Source organism: Petaurus breviceps, unplaced genomic scaffold (assembly GCF_028583685.1).
Source record: "Petaurus breviceps papuanus isolate PSGF00001 unplaced genomic scaffold, PetGlider_PUasm1.0 90994, whole genome shotgun sequence".
NCBI classification, from domain to species: Eukaryota; Metazoa; Chordata; class Mammalia; order Diprotodontia; family Petauridae; genus Petaurus; species Petaurus breviceps.
This window is the reverse complement of record NW_027187393.1, coordinates 3,446,091-3,470,517: the sequence shown is the minus strand read 5'-3', so window position 1 is coordinate 3,470,517 and position 24,427 is coordinate 3,446,091. Positions and strand designations below refer to the sequence as shown.

The window sequence follows — 24,427 nt, the reverse complement described above, 5'->3', positions numbered from 1 at the left end:
AAGAATAAAATGGTCATACTGGATCTCCTATTTAAAATGTAATGCACAATTTTGAAATGGTACAATCAAGTTTCCAAATTTTTATTGCTATTTTTTACAATATAAAATACAAATGCATTTTAAAAACTAACCTGGGGGCAGCTAGGTGGCATGGTGGAGTCAGGAGGACATGAGATCAAATATGACCTCAGACACTATCTTGTGTGACCCTGAGCAAGTCACTTAACCCCAATTGCCCCTCCCTCCCAAATCCCCAACACCTACACCCACACCCAATACTAACCTGGTAGTGACAGCTTCTCCTGGGTAATGAATGCTCTTGAAGACCAACGCAAATGCTCCTTCCTGGAATTATACATAACAGAACTGTAGGAAAATGCACATGTGGCTAAAAAGAATCACATGCCATCATTGACATTTGCCTGAACTAGAGCTTGCAATTGGACCTCTTGTTCATTTTTGTGCATACATTGATACTTCCAAGAAATCACTCAAGCAATCTTTATCAGTAGAGATGGATAAAGACCTGACAAAATACACTAACAAAGAATACCATGATAATCAATGGGTAATTCTGAACCACTTAATAAAAGACATATATTAACAATGCCTAGCACAGTGTCTTATTGAATACAGGTATTTAATAGATATTGCTGATCACAATTATCTTGAGTGTATCAAAGGAGAGGAAAATACTTTGATTCTAAACTCTAAGCAATATGTGCATGTGTGTGTGTGTGTTTGTGTGCGTGCATGCACACACACGCGTATATTTATCAGAGATTTTTATATAATAATGATTTAAAAGTTGACTACTTAGGTTTCCAAACCTTTACAATTCTATCCTATACCTGTTTACCATGACCATAGAACAAGATTTGACTAGGAGTTGAAGTCCTCAAGTTGCCAAGTCTAAACTATCCTTTTTAGAAACATAAGAAAAGGAAGGTTCTGGGACAGTCTGTTTTTTTCTTTTTTTTTTTTTGAAGGGGGAAGGCAAGGTAGTTGGGGTTAAGTGACTTGCCCAAGATCACACAGTAAGTGTGTCAAGTGTCTGACGCTGGATTTGAACTTAGGACCTCCTGACTTCAGGGTCGATGCTCTATTCACTGTACCACCTAGTTGCCATAGTTTGTTTCTAATTAAAGCTTCCCTTACTGTGTTGGCTTTATCAAACAACCTGAAATTGTCAAAAGGCTAAGATTAAAAAGAATTCCCAGTCTGAATATGACAAGTTGGGAAAAAAACAAACCAAAATCTTCCTAGAAATGGTGAATGATATTGCTGATATAGAAATGACTTTACCCCATAGACAATGAAAATAGTTAAACTCTCTTTGTTTAGGGATCCTTGCAATAGGAACTAGGCCAGAAGACTCTGGAAGATACCAGGGTCAGCCTTATCTTTGACTACAAGTGAACTGCATTCGTATGTGTCTTCTTCAATGGCCATGTGCTGGTACCTGCCATTGATGAATCATGATCTGTCTAGGGTGTTCAAAAAATTTCCTTTCCCTTTCAGCTTTACCATTATATTACTTTAGATGAGGGTTTTGGGCTTCAGTTTACTTTTCTATAAAATAAGGGAGTGGTTCTTGCCCTTTTGGTTTGCATATGAAGAAGGGGATGACAAGAGAAAAACCAGGTCTTTGCTTTCTGGATACCTAGCCCTTGATTATAGGTCATAAAAAGATGCACATAAAAGGTGCCCAAAATAGAATAAATATTCAATAATTATTGGAGATTATGCTGGCATTCTCACTCTTTCTCACTCCTTATATTCTTTTTAAGGTATTACTTTTTTTGCTGTTCACTAAAAAAAGTTTCATGTATCTTATTTTTTAAATTTTAATTGAAAATTTAAATTTATAAGACACAAATGATATAGCATCAACTGTATTACTTCAGTACACCAGAAAGTAGATATTCCTCTTCCTCTTCTGAAAGAAGAGAGAAGGAAACACTTAAGCAACATTGGTTGTTAGCAGAGATGTGGATTTCAATCGAACATTAAACAGTCATTAAAATCTTACTGTGTGGTCATTATATTTTTGGCTTTTTATCTGTATTTCTAAAAAGGAAGATTTCTCCCAATCTCAAGATTCAATGACTATGTAAATTAAGAAGCAGTATCAAATGGAAGAAGAATTTCTTTCTAGGTAGCAGGATTCCAAAGAAATTACCTACTGCATCAGACTAAAGTCTGACATCAGGATTAATGTAGGATTTTTCAGAATTGTTATTTCTTTTTTTTTTTTTTATTAAGCAATTGGGGTTAAGTAACTTGCTCAAGGTTACACGACCAGTTATTTATGGGTGTGGTGCTAAGTATCCCAGCCTGGATTCTATCCCCAGGTCATCCCGACACTGGGGCCAGTGCGCTTACTCGCTGAGCCACCTGGCCACCCCTAAGTAATTGGGGTTAAGTAACTTGCTCAAGGTTACATGGCCAGGTGTTTTTGGGTGGATGCTAAGTGTCTGACTCTGGATTTGATCCCCAGGTCATCCCGACACTGGGGCCGGTGCCCTTACTAGCTATGCTACCTGGCAGTCCCCAGAATTGTTATTTCTAATAGAACAAAAGAAGTTAAGACTGACAAATATTTGACACATTATCATGTCTTTAATTCTTTTATCAATAACATTTTAATTGATATTGGATTAAACCATTTTACCAGTGAAGAGCTAGCTCTTAAAAATCATATAACTCATGACATATTTATCAAAAGAGTAAAGTCTCTAAAGTTTTCTTTTTTCCAAAGTAATTTCTTTTTGTCAGAATATTAATGTGAAAATATCAAAGTATGCTAAATCTTCACACTGGAGAAGCAATGCTATCTATCCCAGTGGATAGCCAGTCTGTGTTATCTGCTCTGTACCTTCTCACCTTGTTCTCCCAGGACTTCCCTTGATATTCACTCACACAAGCTTTATAATACAGGAGATATTTTGAGGCAATTTCTGTGGGTAGATGAGCTCATAACTGTATGACTTAGAGTGCAAAGGTGCATTTTGGCTTACCAATTGCTGGATGACTCTTTCTACCAAGGTTGAGAATCTGATGTCTTCACTTTCTCTGTTGTCATATACATATTTAATCAGTTTTGCAATGGTTTCTGTATCAGTTTCAGACTCAAACTCATAGCCTTTGGTTTCCTGAAATATTTAATTGTATATGAAATATCAGCTAACCATTGTGAAACATTCTATAACCTAATTGCTCTACCCCACCTCCATTAGTTTAGGAAGAATTTAGGTAAAAATTTCGGTAAAAAAAAATGTAGGTAAAAATAAACATATTCTCTAAGCCTGGTCCAATGATCATGGAAGTAACTGTAAGGACTTGAAACTTACATCAGAGAAGTTCAAGATTCTAGAGCTCTTAACTGGAAAAGCTTTGAGTTCAGGACCAGGTGGAGACTGTGTTCTGTTGTACACTAGCCTAAGTTTATAACATCGAGCAGAAAATGAGTTAGATTGATCTTATCCAATCCCCTCACTTTATAAATGAGATAACGGACTCAGAGAAGTTAAGTGGATTGCCTAAGGCCACATATGTAGTAAGCTGAAGAGCTGGGATTTCAATTCAGATTCTCCAATTGCATATCCAGTTTTTTCCCTAATTTGTGCTGCCTCTCAGAGATCACTACCAGATCTTTACCCTTCAAACTTGTGTCCTACAGCTCTCCTTCTTTTCACAGTCAAAGTTCTAGAAAAAGCCATCTACTCTCATTATTCATTACCTCTACTTCTTCTCCTCTCACTTTTCAACTCTTTATAAACTGGCTTCTGACTTCACCATTCAACTCAGATGTGTTTTTTTCCATAATTAGCAATGATTTCTTAATTGCCTTTTCTGGGCCTTTTCTCTCTTCATCTCTAGAGCTCTCTGCAACATCTGATGCTGTTGACTGACTTTGCCTCCTAAATTTTGTCTCCTTTTGGGGTTTTTTGATTGTGCTTTCTCTTTGATATCAACCTACCTATCTGATCACCCAAATCAGTCTTTGCTAGATTATCAACCATATCTGACCTCAGTTGTGATTACTCACACAGCCCTCTTCTGTCCTAGGCTACCTTCTCTTCTAGGTGGTGCAGTGAATAGAGAGCTGGCCCTGGAGTAAGGAGGACCTGAGTTCAAATCCAGCCTCAGATATTTAACACAAAACCTAGCTGTGTGACCTTGGGCAAGTCACTTAACCCCAATTGCCCTCCAAAAAGCAAAGAAAAAAAATAGGAAGGGATAAGAATGAGACAATAAATCCATTTTGACTTGGATGTAGATTGTATGAAGGATTGAAAGTATGATATAGATAGACAAATAGATTGGAATCAGATTAAAGATTACAATTTATTCGGCAGACAATGGGAAGTCACCAATGGTTTCTGAGAGGTGAGGGAAAGAGAAACAGCAAAAGTGATACTCAGATCACAGGCCTAGATAACTGGGGCTGTTGTTGTACCATTAAAGAAAATAAAGAAGTTAAGTGAAAGGTTAAATATCCAGGGGAAGATAATTAGTACAGTTTTGAAAATGTGATGTGACATTCAGATAGAATCAAGTATATGAAGTTGGGATAATGGAGAGTCTGGGAATGAAGATAAGAGAATGGGTGATCTGCTGATGAATGATTCTTATAAACAATTCCTATTTCATGAAGACAACATAGGGCTAAATTTGTAGATCAGGAAGTCATGTGTACGTCATGCACATTTTGTTTATTTGTATTTGTTGAGAATGTAATTGTTTATAATGAAACAAACAAACAAAAAAGATCCTCTGGATTTGGAAAGCATCATTCTAAGTTAGCTTAGGATAATAGGGTAACTGCTTCATTTTACTAAATGATCCTTTGCTTACTGATCCTTCATCTTTCCAAAGTTCCTAATTTTCTTCAAAAAAAAATTTAAATTAGAAAACCTTACTCGTTAAATTCCATTCCTCTCTAAACCTATCATGACAAAGAGTGTTCAGAATGTTAAAGTTTAACTTCCAAGCCAATGATTAGCCATGACATACCAAGAATTTTCTTAGATCCTTATAATTTGTGATGATTCCATTATGTATAACAACAAATTCTGAAAGAAAAATACATTAAAATGCAATTATGAATATTATAATAAATAACAGAATAATTTCAATAATTCTCAGAACATTTCCTAAGAAAATAGAAGTTGTCAATGACCTCATCTAAAATAAATGATTAGCAGGAACCATAATTTTGTATGTGTTTTTATATAGTGATACAGTGAATCAGTTGCTTTGTGGTGTGGATCCTGCAAATTTTTTTTTTTTAAGCAATTGGGGTTAAGTAACTTGCTCAAGGTTACATGGGCAGGTGTTTCTGGGTAGGTACTAAGTGTCTGAGCCCGGATTCTATCCCAGGTCATCCTGACTCTGGGGCCAGTGCTCTTACTTGCTATGCTACCTGGCTGCCCTGGATGCTGCAAATTCTTAACTGTGGTGACATTATAAGTTCATATATCTAGGGTTGGAAGGGACTTTAAAGGCCTAACCCTCATTCTACAGTTGAGGAAACTGAGGCCCAGGGAATTTATGTTACTTGCCCAAACTCAGAAAGATAGTACTTGTTAGAGGAAAAATTCGAACATAAATCTTCTCCAAAGTCAGTACTCTTTCCCTGTTCCATTGTAAATGAACAGCCACTATCTGGACAATATCTGTGATGAAAGATATGGTATGGGCCAATTACTACCTCCCCATTTACTTTAATCAAAAGGCCCAGCCCTGTAATCCTATTCAGAGAGACATCACCAGGTTCTAAATCTTCCAGAAAATGGGCTCCTGACCAAATTTTCTGATGCTTCACTGCCCCCTGGTGTTCCATCGTTCTCTGGTGGGACACATTATCTTGAATAGAAGGTAATGAAGTTTGGGAAATTCAGTAGCATGTTGTTTGAATTATATTTTGATACTCTTCTAAAGAGGGAGCCCAGATAGTTTTGTAAACTTATATTCCCATGAAATGATGTAAAGTGGCCACATTCTCTGGGTGGGGCTATATTTCTTTGCTGTAGGTCGTCTCCAGTTGCAAATGATGTAAAATAGCTCCTCTGTGGATCCATGCAAGCCTATATAAACTTAATTGTGTCCTTTGTTGTGTAGAAATACATCTTTTGTGATATACATACAGATATGCCTTTATATGTAGGGTGTGTGTGTGTATATGTGTGTGTGTGTGAGATAGAGAGACAGAGATAGAGAGACAGAAATGTAGAGTGTTTTATGGCTCAGCACCAAACTTTGACAAGAGGAAAAACATTCTAAAAACCAAAGCTAACCAAATGTCGAATGAGTTGCCGTCTCAAGTGGTGAGGTTTTTCTCACTGAAAAACTTCAGGCAAAGGCTATTACTGGTTGGGTATATTGTAGAGGCAATCCATGTCTAGCCATGGGTTGATCTAGGTGGACTCTGAGGTCTCATCCAACTCAGAGTCTGTGAACTGACTCTGGTTATGGACTAATGGACTTTTTCTAGTGGTTCAGGGGTATACTGACCTCTAATAAGTACCTCCTTATGTTAGCTAATACATCTATCTGTTTACAATAAACTATTCGAATTTGTTGACATCTCTAATTTCCAATCTACTACTACACTGTCCTAAGTAAGCCTGTAAGATTGATAACACAGAGAAAGTTTTCTTTTTGGTTTCAAAGTTCTCAATTTAACTAGAGGAATGAAAAAAACTTTTTTTTTCTATATAGTGCTTCCCAATACCTTGATGCATAAAATTTTACCATATACTATTCCCTAGGTCTTAACACCCCTATCTTCATTATATACTTTTTTCCAGCTGAAATGTTTTATAACTACTCATCAAAAAATCAATATCAGAATAAGTGAAAAGTGTACAGAATAATGTAAAGAATAAGAAAGTTGGGGGCAGAGCCAAGATGGCAGAGTAGAAGCAGGAACTTGCTTGAGCTCATCCCCCAATCACCTCCAAGAATAAGAAAGTTTATGAAACCACTTAAATTTTCTGATTTTCTTAGCATTTTCAGATCATAAAACAGTTCATACCATTAGTTTTGTCTGATCTCTGAGGATGACTGTTCACAGCATTGGGGACTCCATGGGTTGCCCAGCGAGTGTGAGCAATGCCAAAGTGTGTTTCAAATTCTACTTTCAAGTCCATTCCATCTTGCTCTATATTAAATAATGATAATAATAATGAATAATAATAATAATTCCTTATATTTTCATTTCATTGTACTGTGTACAAAATATAGCCACAGACATGATCTCATTTGTTGCTCCTAACAACCCTGCCATATAGGCAGGGCAAGTAATATCCCTATTTTACATATGGGGAAATAGAACCTCAGAAAGGTTATATAACTTGCTTAGTTTATAGCATCATAGAGCTACAACTAGAAGGCACCACAGAGGTCAACTAGCCCAACCATTTCATTTTACAGATGAGTTAACTGAGTTCCAAAGAGGTCAAATACTTTTTCTCAAGGTTACATATGTACTAAGGTCACATGGCTAATAAGTATCACAACTAAGACTAAACCTGAGATCTTTTGGCTTTCAGTCCAGTATTTTTTCCATTCGTATTTTTTTAAAGTTTTCAAATTATAATAAGGTTAGAAGACAGTATTTAATTTCATTTAGTCCCAGAAACATAGTGCCTTTCAGAGATTTTTTTCAAACATCTATTTTTGAAGATAATAGAACTATTCTTTATTTCTTTAAGCTATGCCATTTTCAGATTGGAGTATCTCTTATGACAAGTATAAATTGAACAAAATATTTCAAATATCACTCATTATAGTAATTCAGATTTTTCCACTTACTATAAAGTTCCTCATCCAGGGCCTTGACTTTTCCTCTTTTCTTAACTAGCTTGATGTGCCTTTCTTTGTCTTCATTATTATTTCCATCGATTGCCACACCTGTAATTTAAGAGAGATTGCTTTTATACTAATTGAATTTTTGTTGAGTTTTTATTACCACAAAGTTTTGTAGAATATATATACATATCTCTGTGTGTGTATCTACATCTATATCTATCTATATCTCCTTTTGGTGCTTATGTTCTATAAAGATAGCCAGACATCTTATGGAAAGAACTTACATTAAAAAGGCTATTTACCTGCAACAATAAACATCAGAATAAGTGAAATTTTTGAACTCACTTAATTTTCTTAGAAACAAAACCGTTAACTCACAACATAATGTAAAATGAATATACAATGACTCAATAATAGATTTTCTAGCACTAGATCTAAATTTTATCATATTCTAATAGTAGTACCTAGTAAAGGCATTAACAAAAAAATCTTTACCAGTAATAGCAATATTTGATTTTTAATTTTATAACATTGCTTTTTATCATATATATTATGTGGTTATCTCCCACAATTTAGGTTAATAGTGGGACCTTGATTTTTAGTTCAATTCTTTCTGTTTATCAACTTTGGGTAAAAAAACCCAAACATATACATAATATACATATGTGTGTGTGTGCATATTGTACCAGGCATACTATTCTTTATTTCTTTCTTCCCATCTCAAGGTTTGACACTTTCCTTTGCCTCAGGCTTCTCAGAATTACACTTTTTGCCTCAACTCTTTCCTTTCCCCAGGTTTCCCAGAACCCAATTCTATTTGATTTCTCACAAAGCTTGGACCAAATTGGAGTCACCAACTCTATTCCTTCTGGTGAGATATGAGAATCATGGACCACTAGACCTTACCATCTGCCCTTTTGCTATACTCTATAAAGATTTCCAACACTGTTAAACCAACTAATAGTCTAAGGACCTCTGAGCTTAGGCATCTATTACACTGTACTCTTAGGACTCCTGGGTTTTTCCCTCTACCCTGTAGCTGAACTTTCTTCTATGTGTTGCCTCAGTGTGAATTCTTTGAGAGCAATGATGATCTTGCTTTGTCTGTTTTTTATCTTCAGTCCTTAGCACAGTACTTGGCACATAGTTAGTGCTTAATAGTGCCTTTTCCTTCATTCATACACACACATACACATTTATTTATACACATATCTATATATTACACTTTGCTTAACAAACATTTTACAAAATGTACTACCTAGAGATACAAATGTTATAGGAGACCATTTGTTACCTATTATTCTTGCTAGACCATTTGAGAAAATGTCCTTTTTACTAAGAGCAAATTAAGTCTACTGGCTGATTATTAATAGGAAGCACTCCAATGGGCACATGTGAGCTATAGTAACTATAGGTAACCCTAGAGCTGGAAATAGTAGCCACCCACTAGAGATCCAGTCTTTGAGTCTGACTGCAAGCTAGGGGAGTAGCCCAGCAGGAGCACTACACTGTAGGGGCTTTAACCAACTATCTGGGTCCCCTATGCATTTTTTGAGATCAGCTGGAGAGATTCTCCATCTGGGATGCTCATTCATGGATGATCTCATTTTAAAGAGATCCAGTGGAGCAAATTATCAGATATTTTTTTTCTTCTTTTGTTTTAGACTAGATAGTCTGTTTTCTGGTATTTTTCCTTTATAAATCAGAACATTTTCTTTGAGAGAATTTGTACATAGTTGAATATTTATATACTAAAATCTGTTATATTACTGTACTCATGGAATGGAAACCAATATAAACAGTATGGATTTTCACATCCCCAGAATCCTGGTGTCCAATAACTTGTCCAGAGCGCAACATGAGAGCTCATGTATGTTTGTTTCTTTTCCTTTTTTCCTTTTTGTGACATAAGTCCTGAGACTTTGTTTCAGATCCTTGTGGACTATAGAGCCACAGAATAAGGTTTGCCTGATGGCCTCATAAACTCAAAGATCTGTGGAGTTCTCCAAAAAGGATTAATATCAAGTACTTAATCCCTCTTGAGAAGCCCCACAAATCTCTAAGGCTTTTCTAAATGATTTCCTTTTTTATTTATCCTTTATATATCCTAGACAAGGCTGAGTTTGGGCCTCTAGTTGGTTCCTTGGAGAAATTTCAGGTGCTCTATATGTAAGAGACCAAGAATTCTCAGACCCCCTGGAATTAAGCTCAGTTTGCACATGTGTATCCAGAGCAGAGGGGTCCTTTAGTGGGAATAGAGAGAGGGTAAGTGGCATAAGTCCAGTGCCAGTTTGTTGTAGTACTTGATATCAAGCTCAGATCAGAAAGATTCCTCAGTTGGAAAAGGAGAGGGTAAGTACCCAGACCCCAATTAGTATGAGTGAGTCTATGTTGTTACAAAAGCACCGTGACATTAAGGCTTGATGACCACTGGATGAAGGCAACTGACATCTCACAGAAAATATCTAGTGATCAACTAAGGGAATCTGTCATGCCCCCTTGGTCCCAAGACATAAAAAAGTAAACAATACAGCTGGAGGCAGCAGTGGAAGGGAGCCTTGCAAATGTAGCGGGAACCATCAAGGCAGGGAAGAACTTAGCTCTTTTCCCTTCCTCACCCTTATTAGTTACTATATAGATAGAAGAGGAGAAACGCATGTTACAGGTAGACATGGATAGAGAAAGACTTATCCAAGAAAGGAAGCAGTTTCAAGGATTGTAACCTTGACATTAAGAGCTGAACTCTGGAGAAAAGCAGAGCCTGGAAACCCAGAATGAGGACTCTCTCCAAAGACAGAAAGGACTTGCAGGATTTGGCGTACCAGGAGTTGTGAGTTGCCTTCCCACATGAGTATCCTACATGTATGATTCTTTATCTGGTTCTCCAAGTTTGAGGCCATTTTTCCCATCTATGCATTTGTGGGAGAGATACCCAGATTTGTGAGGACAGGGGATTGTTTTATAATGAACATTCTTCCTATGCCATCTGACAAAATGTCTTTACTAAGAACTAAATGAGATTACTAATTGATTATTAATGGGCAGCATACTGTTGGGGGTTTGTGAGCTACAGTGTATATTTTCAAAGAATTACCATTTGACCCCAAGGTAGTAACTGTCTTCCTCTGAGACCTTAACCTAGTGCAAGCTGGGGGAGCAGTACAGAAGGGCTACCTATATATACTCCCAACAAACCAGGACTGCTTCCCCTCTCAAAATTCTCCTTTAAAAAATCTCATGTCTCCCATTGAAATTCTTATCTCATCTCATCCATATTTATCTGTTACTCCATTTGTTTTAACACACAGAATTCTGTAAACACTTGAGGATAACTGTTATGAAGATGCTTCAAGGTTTACAATGGATTTTTCTCACAACAACCCTGTGTGTAAGGATATACCAGTACTTTTATCCCTATTTTACAGGTAAGAAAACTAAGGTTCCTATAGTTTAAGTGACTTGACCAAGGTCACAAAGTTAATAAATGACAAAGTCAGAACTCTTATTATTTAATACATGGAGATGTTTGTCTGCTCTTTAATTTGTTCATTTTACACCAACACAACAAAGTTTTCTTGAGTGTCTGGAATGCACTGTTAAAAGAAAATCCTATTTCAAGAACTAATTGGAATATGGATAATTAGACAAAGTCTCTACCCTCAAAGGGTTTTTAATTTAATGGTAATGGGAACAGAAGAAAAGGTTAAGTATGTTTCTCTTCTTTTTTTCCTTTGAACTAATAACTAGCTACTTAGGAAGAAGATCATTCCTACAGTTATTCACAACACCAAATAAGTGACTCTGTACCCAGGAGATATTCATAAATCTTTTTGGTTTTGGCTGACTGGATTTTCAAGTTAAAATAAAACCCCTTTGATCTTTTTTTTTTTTTGAGAAATTATTCTTTTGGAGAAATTATTTGGCTTTGGATATAGGTCATTGACCAATTAAAGTTGAGCTATGTACCACACAAAAACATGTCCTTTCCTAAGACATTTATGCTTCACTGAAGAAAGGAAATGACAACATGTTCTTAACAATGGCTAGATCAGGGCATCAGGGTGTAAGGCTCAGGGGTGGAGAACCTGTGGCCTCTAGGCCACATGTGGCCTTCTAGGTCCTTGGGTGAGGCCTTTTAACTGAGTCCAAGTTTTACAAACCAGATCCTTTTATTAAGGGGATTTGTTCTATGAAGTTTGGATTCAGTCAAAGGGCCACACTTGAGGACCCAGAGGGCTACATGTGACCTCAAGGATGCAGGTTCCCCACCCCTGGTGTAGGAGAAAGAGCCTGAATAAACAAGAGTTCCGGTTCTGGCTTCTGCTACTTATTATTATTATTATTACATGCCTGTCACTTTACCTCTCTCGGCCTCAATTTCTTTATTTATAAAATTGAGGAGTTGGACTTGATGAGGTTAAAGTTCTCTTACAGTTTAAGATCCTATTAAATCAAAGACCTGAAAGCTCTGGGAAGTCTTTCCAAGCTGGACAGGTTTCCAGTAGAAGCTTGGTGTCCTACATAGAACAGACTAGCTTAGTGGGAAGAGCTTTGTGAACAGAAAATTGGCCACTAGGTGGCGAATTTTTTGGCCTCAGTAACTCATTGAAGAGAGGCCGAGTGGCTGATTGAGAGCTTGCCTCAGAGTGAAGAAGGCCTGTACTCAAACATGGAAAAGTCATTTAAATTCTCAGTGGCCGGGGCAACTCCCTAAGACTATAAATTGCAGAGAAGCTGCTAAAAACACAGAGTTGATCATACCACTTCCCTATAAAATATCTTCTTAGCTATCTTAAACCAATGAAATCACAGGTCTAATTAAAAAAAATTTTTTTTTTATTGAAACAATCTTGTTTCCATTACTCTGCATAGGCAGAACCCCCCCCTCCCTCCCCCAACCCTCCCCGTCTGGAATGCATCCCTTCCTCACTCTGTCTTGGCAGCACAAGTTTCTTGCAAAGCTTCACTTAAGCACCACCTTCTACATGAGGCCTCTCTTGATACACCTAGCAGCTAGTGTTTTCCCCTACTTTCTCCCCGCCCCCCCCCCAAAAAAAACAAAACAAAAAAACCCACCTTGTATTTATGTATTTTGTATAAACTTATATATGGATGTATCCTCACATTAGCATTTAAGCTACCTAAGGGAAAAATAATTTCACTTTTGTCTCTGGACATCTATCACATAGCTCAGTCACTAGCAAGCACATAGTAGGCACATACTAAAGGCACATACTAAAGCAGGTAGGTGGTGCAAGGGATAGAATGCTAGGCCCAGAGTCAAGAAGACCTGAGTTCAAATCTGAACTCAGACACTTACTAGCTGTGTACTTTGGGCAAGTTACTTGACCCTTTTTGCTTCAGTTTCCTCATCTGTAAAATGATCTGGAGAAGGAAACGGCAAACCACTGCAGTTATCTTTGCCAAGAAAACCCCAAATGGGGTCACAAATAGTCAGATACAACTGAATAGCCATAACAAAGGCTTACTGATTGATCTACTAAGGCATGAAGATTTTTTTTTAAAATCAGTATTAGTGGAAGGAATGCCTTTATCATACCTGCTCAAAAGTATTGAAGGTGAAGGAGTTTCCAGAGAGGCAGTATAGTAAAATATAAGGAGTATTGAACCTTGAGTCTGAAGAGATTTGGGTTCAAATCCCAGCTCTGACACTGTGAAACCGTGGACAAGTCTCTTACCTTCCCCGAGTCTCAGTTCCCTCATCTATAAGTTGGGGATAATAATACTTATAGCACTTACCTCACTGGAATAGATAATCCATGTAAAGTATTTTGCAAATCTTAAGGTCCTACATAAATGTGAGGTATTATTATTTTATCTTCCAACTGTAATTAAGTACTTGATTAGATTAACTTTAGGGCTGAAATTAGTATCACAATATTCCAAAAGAAGGCTTTAATGAAAAACAGACCAGAAAAGGCCTGGACTGTGAGAAGCAACAAAAAAATGAATGCTTAGAAAAGAGAATGAAGCTGCGTTATAAAGCAGCAGTCATCAAAACTACTTAGTACTGGTTGAGGAATAGAGTAATGGATTAGTGGAATAGATTAAGGTAAAGAAGACAGTAGTCAATGACCATAGTAATCTACTGTTTGATCAAGAGAAGGGAATGAACATATGCAAACTTATTAATTCTAATTTTAGCAGAAAAAGTCATACCTGCAGAATCATATCCTCTGTACTCTAGCCTCTGAAGACCCTTTATTAATGTTTCAAAAATCTCTTTTCTTGTTCGGGGCACTCTGTAGTTCATATAGGCAAAGATTCCTATCAAAAGGCAAAAAGAGAAACAGGAAAAAGACATAAGTAAATAAATATTTATAGGCTACTTGGAATGCATTAGACTGTTAACATGCAGTAAAACTGAAGTCAAGATGCAAGACTTCAAAGTGATATCTGAATGTTGTCATCCTATAAAAGGCATGGCTGTTAGATTGAAATTGATAAAAAGAATAATTTAACTAGAAGGTCACATACCTAATAAGCATTAGAGGTAGCATTTGGACCTAGATCTTCCTCACTTAAGGCTCACATTCTATCAATTATAGGATGCTGCCTCTTGGGAATAAAAATGGTTATATAAGGGATTAAACATGTCTTGGAGATAATCTACACTTAGATAATTGAATGTTGACTATATTTGTATACGTAACGTATATGAATTTATGGTTTGATTACACTTGAAAGAATTAAAATTCTTAGGTCATCTTCAATTCAATATGAAGAATTGCTGAGTCTCCCAAATTCTCAATTAGTTGAGATTGATTCTCCTGTATGTTGAAGGATATGTAAATGCAGGTACTAGGCCAGGGGTGAGAACCTGCTGCAGCCTCAAGTTCCTCCAGGGAAGCCCTTTGACTGAATCTAAATTTCACAGAACAAATCCTTTTATTAAGGGGATTCGTTCTGTGAAGTTTGGATTCAGTCAAAGGCCTGCACTTGAGGACCTAGAGAGCCACATGTGGCCTTGAGGCTGCTGCAGGTTCCCCACTCTTGTTAAGACTATAACTCTCTTGAGAGTAAGGGACTGTTTTATTGACCTTTATGCTCTTCATAGTGCCTAGCAAAAAGCCTTACACAAGATTCAGTCTATTGACAACATATGATAGAGGCCACAATCAAATTCCAATACATCTAGAATGATTAGCATCAGATCTTTTTATATTTAAAGGAGATAGATGTTGTTGACAATGGAACTTTGTAATGCTTTTTACAGTATCACAAATGGCTTATGTTCTTATCTGGTTTCTTGGCAATAACATCTAACATTGCATGCAATTCAATAAATAGAACTTAATTAACAACTATCCTATATGACTAGAGGCAAACAACCACAAATGATCACCAGCCATATAACAATTTAAAAATAGAAACTTTCTACCCTACACCCAAAGGCAGATATACTATTCTTTTCAGTTATGTTCTTTCACTCATTTCTGTGCCAAATTTTATGATATATTTAAAGATACGTCAGGCACGTATGTTTAGTGTGGCGTCTTTGTTGACTACAAAGTTGCAGAAAACAGGCTTTTGGAGGCCTGCCTTGACAATGTTACCAGTGTGCTACAATTGTTAAAGATTCCTTGTTTCTAAGAAACTCAAGTTATGCTTCTGCATGAAAAAAAGAGGCTCAACTAAAGCCCATGAAAATAAAAGAGCTTCAGGCTTTCTTCGTTATTTATCCATGTACCTTACATTTATGCCATATTTTCATATAACACGTCCTTCACAATAATCCTGCCTTAGGAAGCACATGTGTTATTATCCTCATTTTATATGTGAAAAAACTGACATTCACAGAAGTTATGTGACATGTTCAAGGTTATATGAATAATAAACATCAGAACCAGCAGTTCAACCCAACTCTCTCCTGATTTCTCAGTAACGACCTCTTGCCTTCTGCAATAGAATCCTGCCTTGTACAAAGGGAGGGCAAAGACAGACAGTTCAGCAAAAACAAGAACCTCAGCCCACTGCCATGCCTGATAACATAAGCCTCATTCTGTATAATGCAATCCACAGTACTAGATGTACAGAAGTCTGGTTCAAACCAAACCTCTGGCATTTACAACTACATGTGTAATCTTGGACACATCATTTAACCTCCCTGGACCTCAGTTTCCTCATTTGCAAAATGATTGGGCGGGACTACAGGACCTCTACTGTCCCTTCAGCCCTGGAGCTTCTTCTGTGTTTCTCTTTCCTTAATAAAACATCCTTTCCACTTGATTCTCATTAAGCATCATTACTAGTATTATACCAACATAGCATTTATCCAATGTTCTTATTAATAATAATAAAAAGATATTTCCTAATTATGTGTCTTTCTTTTAGAAAGCATCCATGCTGGTAGCCTGAAAGGTTCTAAGCCTCTCCCAGGAGACCAATCAATAAAGAGATTGATGAAGCCCCTGTTTCCAGGCTGGTATACTGGTGGACCTAGCCAAAGTCAGACCAGAAGACAATGGCCCTTCTCCTTAACATGGATACTGAAAGTTTTTGAGAAAGAGGAGTGATAACCTGGCCCCATAGGGATTGAGTTCAGCAAAGTTGAGATGGGTTCTTTTTTTCAGAATGTTTTATCTATAGGCCTGAGTCAAATGGATTGGTATATGGCTCCCAGAATAAAAATCCCAGTTCTGATTGCAGAACAACTTCTCTTTAATGGGCTTATCCAAGATAGGTCTGCAAGATGACTTAAAAAAGACGAGCTCCCCTCCATCAGCTCAAAATATCAAAGACATATGCCAAATAAAATAAAAACTATATCAGAGAAGGAAACTGTCCTAATTAAAAGATATTAAATATAGAAGAATTCTGTGTTGGGGAGCCTGTATTTGAAACCCTGGTGTGCTATTTATTGGTTCTGTGACCTTTGACAAGTCACTTAACCCAGTAGTTTAAATTCAAATAGAAATAGGGGCCAATTGTCCATACTGAGGATCCTTGAGGGCATCATATTGATTTAGTTTAGTTTTATTTTATTTTTACTTATTTTGTTAAATATTTAGCAATTACATTTAATCTGGTTCAGGTTGGCTAAGGGAGTGTTGTAGGACATGTATTTGATATTTCTGACAACTTCTGGGTCCAAGTTTCCTCGAATGTAAAGAGAAAGGTTGGATAAGATGAACTCTGATGTGCTTTCTAGTTCTAGCTTTATGACCCGATGATCCTATGAAAAGGAAGACAGAAGGAGGAAACTGTGTTCATACACCAAGCTACATACCAGAGAGTTTAGGAAGAAGAGTAGCAGTTGAGACCCGGCAATACATAGGAGTCGTAATCCAAGAAGGTAATCAGATGGATGATAAAATCCAACAAAAGATCAGATATGTGGTGTAGTAGAGAGAGTACTGGAATTGGAGTCAGAAACACCTAAACTTGAGTCCTGCCTCAGACTTAGGCTACTTCTGGAGCTTTTTTGAGCAAAGGACTTAACCTTTCTGAAATACTGTTTTTTTTGTTTTTGCTTCTTGGAGGAGGAAAGGTAGGGCAACTGGGGTTAAGTGACTTGCCCACGATCACATGACTGGTAAGTGTTAAGTGTCTAAGGCTGGATTTGAACTCAGGTCCTCTTGATTCCAGGGCCAGTGCTCTATTCACTGTGCCCCCTAGCTGCCCCTGAAACACATTTTCTTTATCTGTAAAACGAAGGACTTGAACTTGACTCTAAGGCCCCTTCTGTTCTCTAAGGTCCCTTCTAGTTCTAAATCTATGATCCATGATCCATTGCCCCTATTTACAATGCACAAAGTATGGCCAACAAGCAAGAAAACCTAGATGTTTTAATTCATGAGGAATTGACCTCATAGCTATAACCGAGATGTGATACATGACTGGAATGTAACTCTGATGGGTAGACTTTATTAAAAATTCCACAGAGTTCTGTCCTAGGCTTTCTTCTTTTCTCCCTCTGCACTACTTCACCTGGTGATCTCATCAGATCCCATGGATTTAATTACCATGCTGGCATTCTTAAATCAATCTATCCAGCTCTAACCTCTCTGCTGACTTCCAATCTTGAATCCCCAACTGACTTTCAGACATCTTAAATTCAACATGTCCAAAACTGAACTCATTATTTTCCCCTCTAAGTCTTCCTCCCTCCTCTTCCTTATTTCCCCATTACTCTCAATGGCAACACCATTCTACCAGTCCCTTAGATTCATGCAACCTAGGTGTCATCCTTGACTCCTCATCATCTCTCACCCCCATGTCCAATCTGTTGCCAAGACCTGTTGATTTTTACCTTTGCACCATCTCTTGAATATGCCTCTTCTCTCCTGACCACTACTCTGGTACAGGTCCTCATCACCTCATACCTGGACTATTAGAATAGCCTGCTCATGGATCTGTCTGCCTTAAGTTTCCCTCCTCTCCAATCCATCCTCCATTCAGCCACCAAAGTGATTTTCCTGAAGTACAGGTCTGACCATGTCACTCTTCTTTCAATAAATTCCATTGGCTCCCTATTACCTCCAGGATCAAATACAAAACCCACTGTTTGGCATTCAAAGTACTTCATAACCTGTCTTCCTCCTATGTATCCAGTCTTCTTACACCTTATTCCTCATTGTGTACTCTGATTCAGGGACACTGATTTCCTGGATATTCCACTAACAAGACATTCCATCTCTCGGCTTTGTCTATTTCCTCTGGCTCTCTCCCATCCCTGGAATGCTCTCCTCTCCTTTTCTTAGAAAACTGACATCCCTGACTTTCTTTAAGCCCCAACTAAAATCCTGCCTTCTATAGTAAGCCCTCTCCAAACCCTGTTAATTGTAGTGCTCTCCCTCTGTTAATTATTTCCTATTTATTCTGTATACAACTTGCTTTGTATAATTGCATGTTGTCTTCATTAAATTGTAAGCTCCTTGAGAGCAGGGACTGCCTTTGCCCTTTTTTTTTTGTATTTCCAGTACTTAGAACAGTGCCTGGCACATAGCAGATGCTTAATAAATGTTTATTGAATGACTGACAAGAAGCAGGACAGGTAAAAGGGGGAATTAGTATATAATTAGCATTATATACTAAGAAAATATACTCCTGAAGAAATCCAGGAACAAGAGGAGGGAAGCATGGTAGTGAACACTTAAATGTGAAGACTAAAGGAGGCAGAATCAGGACAGATATTGTCATCAGCATATACCACAGGCCACCTAGACAGAAAGGAATCAGATGAGGAGTTCAGGAAATAGATCAAACCTGACACAGAGGAATGATATAATCTTGATGAAGAACTTTAATTATCCAGGCATTTGCTGAAGCTTTTCCCTCTTAATGATAATTTCATCCTTCAAAAAGTAGAGGAACAAACAAGGGAAAATTCTTTTCTCAATCTAATTCTTAGTAATAGGGAGGAACAGGTCACTAAGGTAGGAAGTGACCAGTTGGGGAACTAGGAGGAACATGACCACTCCATCTTAGCATTTGTGACAGAGAAAGGAGGAAAGGTAGGGATAACTTGACATGCACTCTAGATGTAGAGGAGAGCAGATCTTAAAGAAATTTAATGGCTGATTAAATATAAGTCTGCCAGTCAACAAGCATTTATGAAGTGCTTGCTGTGTGCCAGACACTGTACTAAGTGCTGCTGATGCAAAGAAAAGGCATCTTTGTCCAGGAAAACCACAGAAAAATACATATTCCTATTCTTTGTAGAGAGACAGAGGACTGTGGGTATAGAATGTGGCATATGTTGTGAAGCAGACTTTGGGTGGTTGGTTCTGCTTATTTTCTTCATTAAAAATGAAAGTTTAATGAGCAGAAATGACTATTGGGTTTAAAAAAAGAATAAAAAAACTTTTAAAAACTCAGATGCTAGTTGAATAAAAAAAGAGATCAGAAGGCATATATAAATAAAATATTGTTATATTCTATATACTCTATGATTATACATCTATATTTATATTTATATTCTTATTAATGAAAACATTTCTACATGAGAGGTCAACCCAGGAAGAGTAGGAAACACTCAAGAAAGAAAATTTGAAGACATTAGGAAAAACAGTTTTAATGAGAGGAAAAGGATAGCTTTCTCAAAAGGAAATGTACAGATGATAGTGGCAAGGATAGGATGAATACAAAAGCATGGCATGATCCTGTTTTGTTTTTTTTTCTAAAACTCAGGAATGTTAAGTCTCCAAATGAGCTAAGGATTATTTCATAAGGAGAAAGCTAAGGACAACTAAAAGGGTAGAGTTTGTTTTTAGCTATGTTGGGGGATAGAACATAATCAAAGAAGGGATAGGATTGCTGCTCAGAGAAGATGGAATGAGAAACAATAACAAAGAGAAAGCATAATTCTTATTTTCCTTTTGTTTTATCTGCTAAGGAGAATAATCTTTGGATTGGAAAGATTTAGATCACTGCAAATGCACGAATCAGAATTACATGTAGAGTTTATATGAAAATTAATTAAAAAAAGAAAGAAAGACATTTAAAACTATGGCTAGCAACAACTAAGAAATAACTGAGCATATTTTGGCATGTAAATGAAATATTTCTGTCCCTTAAGAAATTATGAATGTTGAAAATTTGGGGAAACATGGGAAACTCATTTGAAATGATGCAGGGTGAAAAAAACATATTCTAAACATATACACAGTAACTTCAACAATGAACAAAGTCAACTTAGAGAGGCAACACAACTGTAGATAAATATGATGGCCAATGTTGAACCACTTTGTCAAACTGAAAGGACAAATCCCTTCTTTTTGTTAACAATAGATAGATTTTTTCAAGGAATGTACTTTGAAAGGGTATCAGTTTGTAGGGAAGTGCCTTGTGTCACAATGAAATTTATTAATAACTCTTTAGACAAATAAATTAAATTATGGCAAAAAATATTTCCCTGATATTTTAATATATAGTTTAGAGGGTGCCTGAATTGCAGCTTTAGGACTAAGCCAAAATATTCATCTTAGCACAGGACCTGAAACAAAGAAAATCCCATTCATTGTGATTTATAGAAATGTTTCTCAAGTGAGAAATCTGTCTTCTCACCTGGAAGTCTAAGCTTACTCCTTTTGATGTGGCCCCAATTCAGGGTAGGACATCTGTGGTCAACCAGACCACATCTAGGATGAATTCAAGCTCTATAACTTTCGTGGTTACATCATGGGGCTGTGGACCCAAACCTCATGGGACTACTTTAATTCAGAGTGGTCTCCAAGGGTCTAAAGAACTGGTAGGTTACCTCCATCCTTCAAAGAACCTACTCAATTTATTATGCTAGATTCTGGACATACAAAGACAAATTATATTGCATACAACATGTACACATAAAAGCATATAAAAATGTATACAGATATCCCAAAAGTTTTAGTGTAGCTTTAAGCTATTGAAGCTTAAATAGTTAAAGCTTAAAATTAAACTAAGATTTTGAGAAACCCTATATATATATAAAGTGAGTAAAAGTTAATTGGGGCAGGAGGAAGGGAAATCAGGAGAGGCCTCAGGTAGCCAGTACTATTTGAGTTAACCCTTCAAGTAAAGTAGAGAGTCTCACTAAGGAGTAAAGAGGCATGCATTCCAGACATAGGGGACAGCCCATGCAAGGGCATAGAGATGGGAGACAGGAGATGAAATTCTAGGTGTGAGAAACAGCAAGTTGAGTTTGGCTACACAGTAGGGTGTGAGAAGAGGAATAAGCCATAAAAAGTCTGAAAAGGCGGACTGGAACTTAGTGGGAAAGGTTTATTTTTTTCAGGCTATACATGTACAATCATATTAAAGATATTTCCACATTAGTCATATTGTAAAGAAGGATTAGAGCCAAAGGGAAAAAACATGAGAAAGAAGAAACAAAAAAAGGGAGGGAGAGAAAGAGAGAAAACAGTGTGTTTTTATTTGCATTCAGATTTCATAGTTCTTTCTCTGGATGTGGATAGCATTTTCTATCATGAGTCTTCTGGAAGGGGGAGGATTTTTAAAAGACAAGATGAGGAGTTTGTGCTTGATGATAGAGGCAGTAGAGAGCTACTGGAAAAAATGAGTAGGGAAAGAAAATGGTCAGATCTGTGCTTAAGGAATATCACTTTGACAGCTGAATTGAGGATGGATGGGAAAGGTGCATGACTTGAGACAGGGATACCATACCAGTGGAGGTTGTTCCAATGGTCCAGGAGAGTTGATGAGAATATGAACTATGGTGTCTGTCAGACGTATAAAGAAAGAGGAGGATGTATGAGAAATTGCGGAGGTAGAATGAGCAGACCTGGCAACTGATTGGATAAGTAGAGTGAGGAAGAGTAAGGAGTTAAAGGATGAGTCTGAGGATGTGAACCTTAGTTATTGGAATGCTCATTGTGCCCTCACCAGAAAGAGGGAAATTCAGACACAAATAGGTTCGGGAAGAAAAGATAATGAGTTCTGTATCAGATATTTGAGTTTGAGATACCTTCAGAATGTTCAGTGCTAAATGTCCATTATTAATCAGGCAGCCATCAGTCTTGATAACTCAACGTTTATATTCTCTAAGGAGTAAAAAGATTGGGGTGGCTAGGTGGCGTAGTACATAGAGCACCAGCCCTAGAGTCAGGAGGATCTGAGTTCAAATCTGGCCTTCAGACAATTATCAGCCTTGTGACTTTGGGCAAGTCATTTAACCCCAATTGCCCTGCCTTTCCCCCTCCAAAAAGCCAAAAAAAGGGAGTAAAAAGATTATTGTCTCTTTGATGTTCTATCATACAAAAAAATGTATAGGTATCATGTGAAAAACTCCAGAGAAGAGAAATAGTAGAAAACAGATAATCTCAATGAAAGGAGATCATTGTTCTGCCTTGAAAGTGGTAGCCATATATGAAGTTCAAACTAATGAAGAGGTTACAGTATGGGGTATAGAGAAAGAGTAATTCCTAAACTATACCTCTCTCTAGAAATGGGGCAAAGACAGAGAAGTTACAGATGTATACATTTTATTTGGACACAGCAGTCACTTCCAAGTAAATTATACTCCTTCTCACCAGAGTTATCTTTCATTAAAAAACATGTGTGTATGTATGTATGTGTATACATAAACACATGTATATCTCTATCTCTATAAAACTGCTTAAAATGGTGACTGAAAATTTGTGTAACTTTCCATTTGGGAAATTTACCACTTGTTAAAAGAAAGGATATATGTTTTAAGTTTAGCAATTTGGGACTGAAATTGTCCATTGTGTCTGACCTGAGCTTTCTTGTTTTCATTTACATATTTTAATCTTTGTATGTTTTGTTCTTTTGGTCCTGCTTTCCTTAAGGAAGGGAAGATTTGAAAGCGTATCAGTAAAAGGAGAATTCAGGAATCTATTTGTGTGGATGGGAGAGGATTCAGATGTGGGTGTGTATCTAAAATGAAGAAACAAAAAAACCTATGAATCTCTCTGAGACCCATGAAGCTTGTTAATACAAGATTCTCTTTGCTCAGGACACTGGGCAGGTCCCCTTTTCCTGCCTAACACCCACACCTTGCCATGTTATACCACAGTTGTAGGAGATATTTGTTCCAGTCAGGGCCTCTACTATCATTCATTACCCAGCATCTTCCCACCTATAACACTGGAGTCAGGAACTTAGGGCCTGGAACTTAGAAAAGAAGCCTGAACTTAAGAGTGACCTACAATGAAATGATCATCAAACTCTTGGGATAAAGTCATTGAGATAGAATAAACACAAGGGCCCAAGGCAGAACCTTGAGGATACCCCAAAGATAAGGGATGGGATATAGATGATGACCCACAAAAAGATACTGAGATGGAGTGGTCAGAGAGGTAGGAAGAGGACTACCAGAGCAATGTCACAACAAGCTAAAAAGGAGAGTGTGTTCTGGTGCTCTGAAGTGAATTCAAGAAGAATGAGGAATGAATAAAGGCCACTGGATCTAGCAATTAAGAGATCATTGGTAACTTTGGAGAAAGTCACTTCAGTTGAGTAAGAATGGAAGGAGTAGAGAGGCAAGTGAAAAGAGAAGTGGAGGAAATGAATTTGAAAAAAGCTTTTTTTAAAGGTTGTGAAATGGAAAAGAGATAAAGGACAATAGGTTAAGGTAATGGTAAATAAAGTGAGGTGGTTTTAAGAATAGTTATGTTGCATATATAACCTATATCACATTACTTACCTTCTTAGAGAGGGAGAAAATTTGGAACTCAAAATTTTATTTAAAAATGAATGTTAAAAATTGTCTTAAATGTAATTGATAAAATAAAATACTATAAAGAAGAATAGGAGTGTTGGTAGACATTTGGAAATGAGCTAACAGGTAGGGAGAGATTGAAGATTAGAGAAAGAGGGCGTGTGATGAATTGTGGAGGCAATCTCCTAGAAGTTGGAGGAGATGAGATCATGGGTACAAGTAGAAGGATTGATCTTAGTGAGAGAAGAGGGCTATCTCTTTATCAGAGGCTGGATAAAGGACAAGAGAAAGAGCCTTGACATTAAGGGATTTTAAGATTACTTCAACACCAAAACATGCATTAAGAGAAAGAATAACAAAAAAGAAGGTAAAGGAAAGAAATTCACATGGGAAAATTACCTTGCAAAATAGAGAAAAGAATGACCAAAAAGGTGTAACAACAACAAAATTTCTACTACATACAATAAT

The 24,427-nt window shown here is 37.1% G+C and overlaps 1 protein-coding gene across 1 annotated transcript in view; it reads right to left on the bottom strand.

Annotated features, from left to right (window-relative positions):
• The window catches only part of GFPT2 (glutamine-fructose-6-phosphate transaminase 2), a 63,549-nt gene that overhangs the window by 26,351 nt on the left and 12,771 nt on the right, over positions 1–24,427 (bottom strand). The window contains exons 2-7 of the mRNA XM_069077798.1: positions 13,999–14,106; positions 7,822–7,920; positions 7,043–7,168; positions 5,020–5,078; positions 3,021–3,155; positions 284–345 (exon numbers count right to left, since the gene is read on the bottom strand). Of these exons, the coding sequence (XP_068933899.1) occupies positions 284–345; positions 3,021–3,155; positions 5,020–5,078; positions 7,043–7,168; positions 7,822–7,920; positions 13,999–14,106 (589 nt within the window). The remainder of the gene's footprint in view (positions 1–283; positions 346–3,020; positions 3,156–5,019; positions 5,079–7,042; positions 7,169–7,821; positions 7,921–13,998; positions 14,107–24,427) is intronic.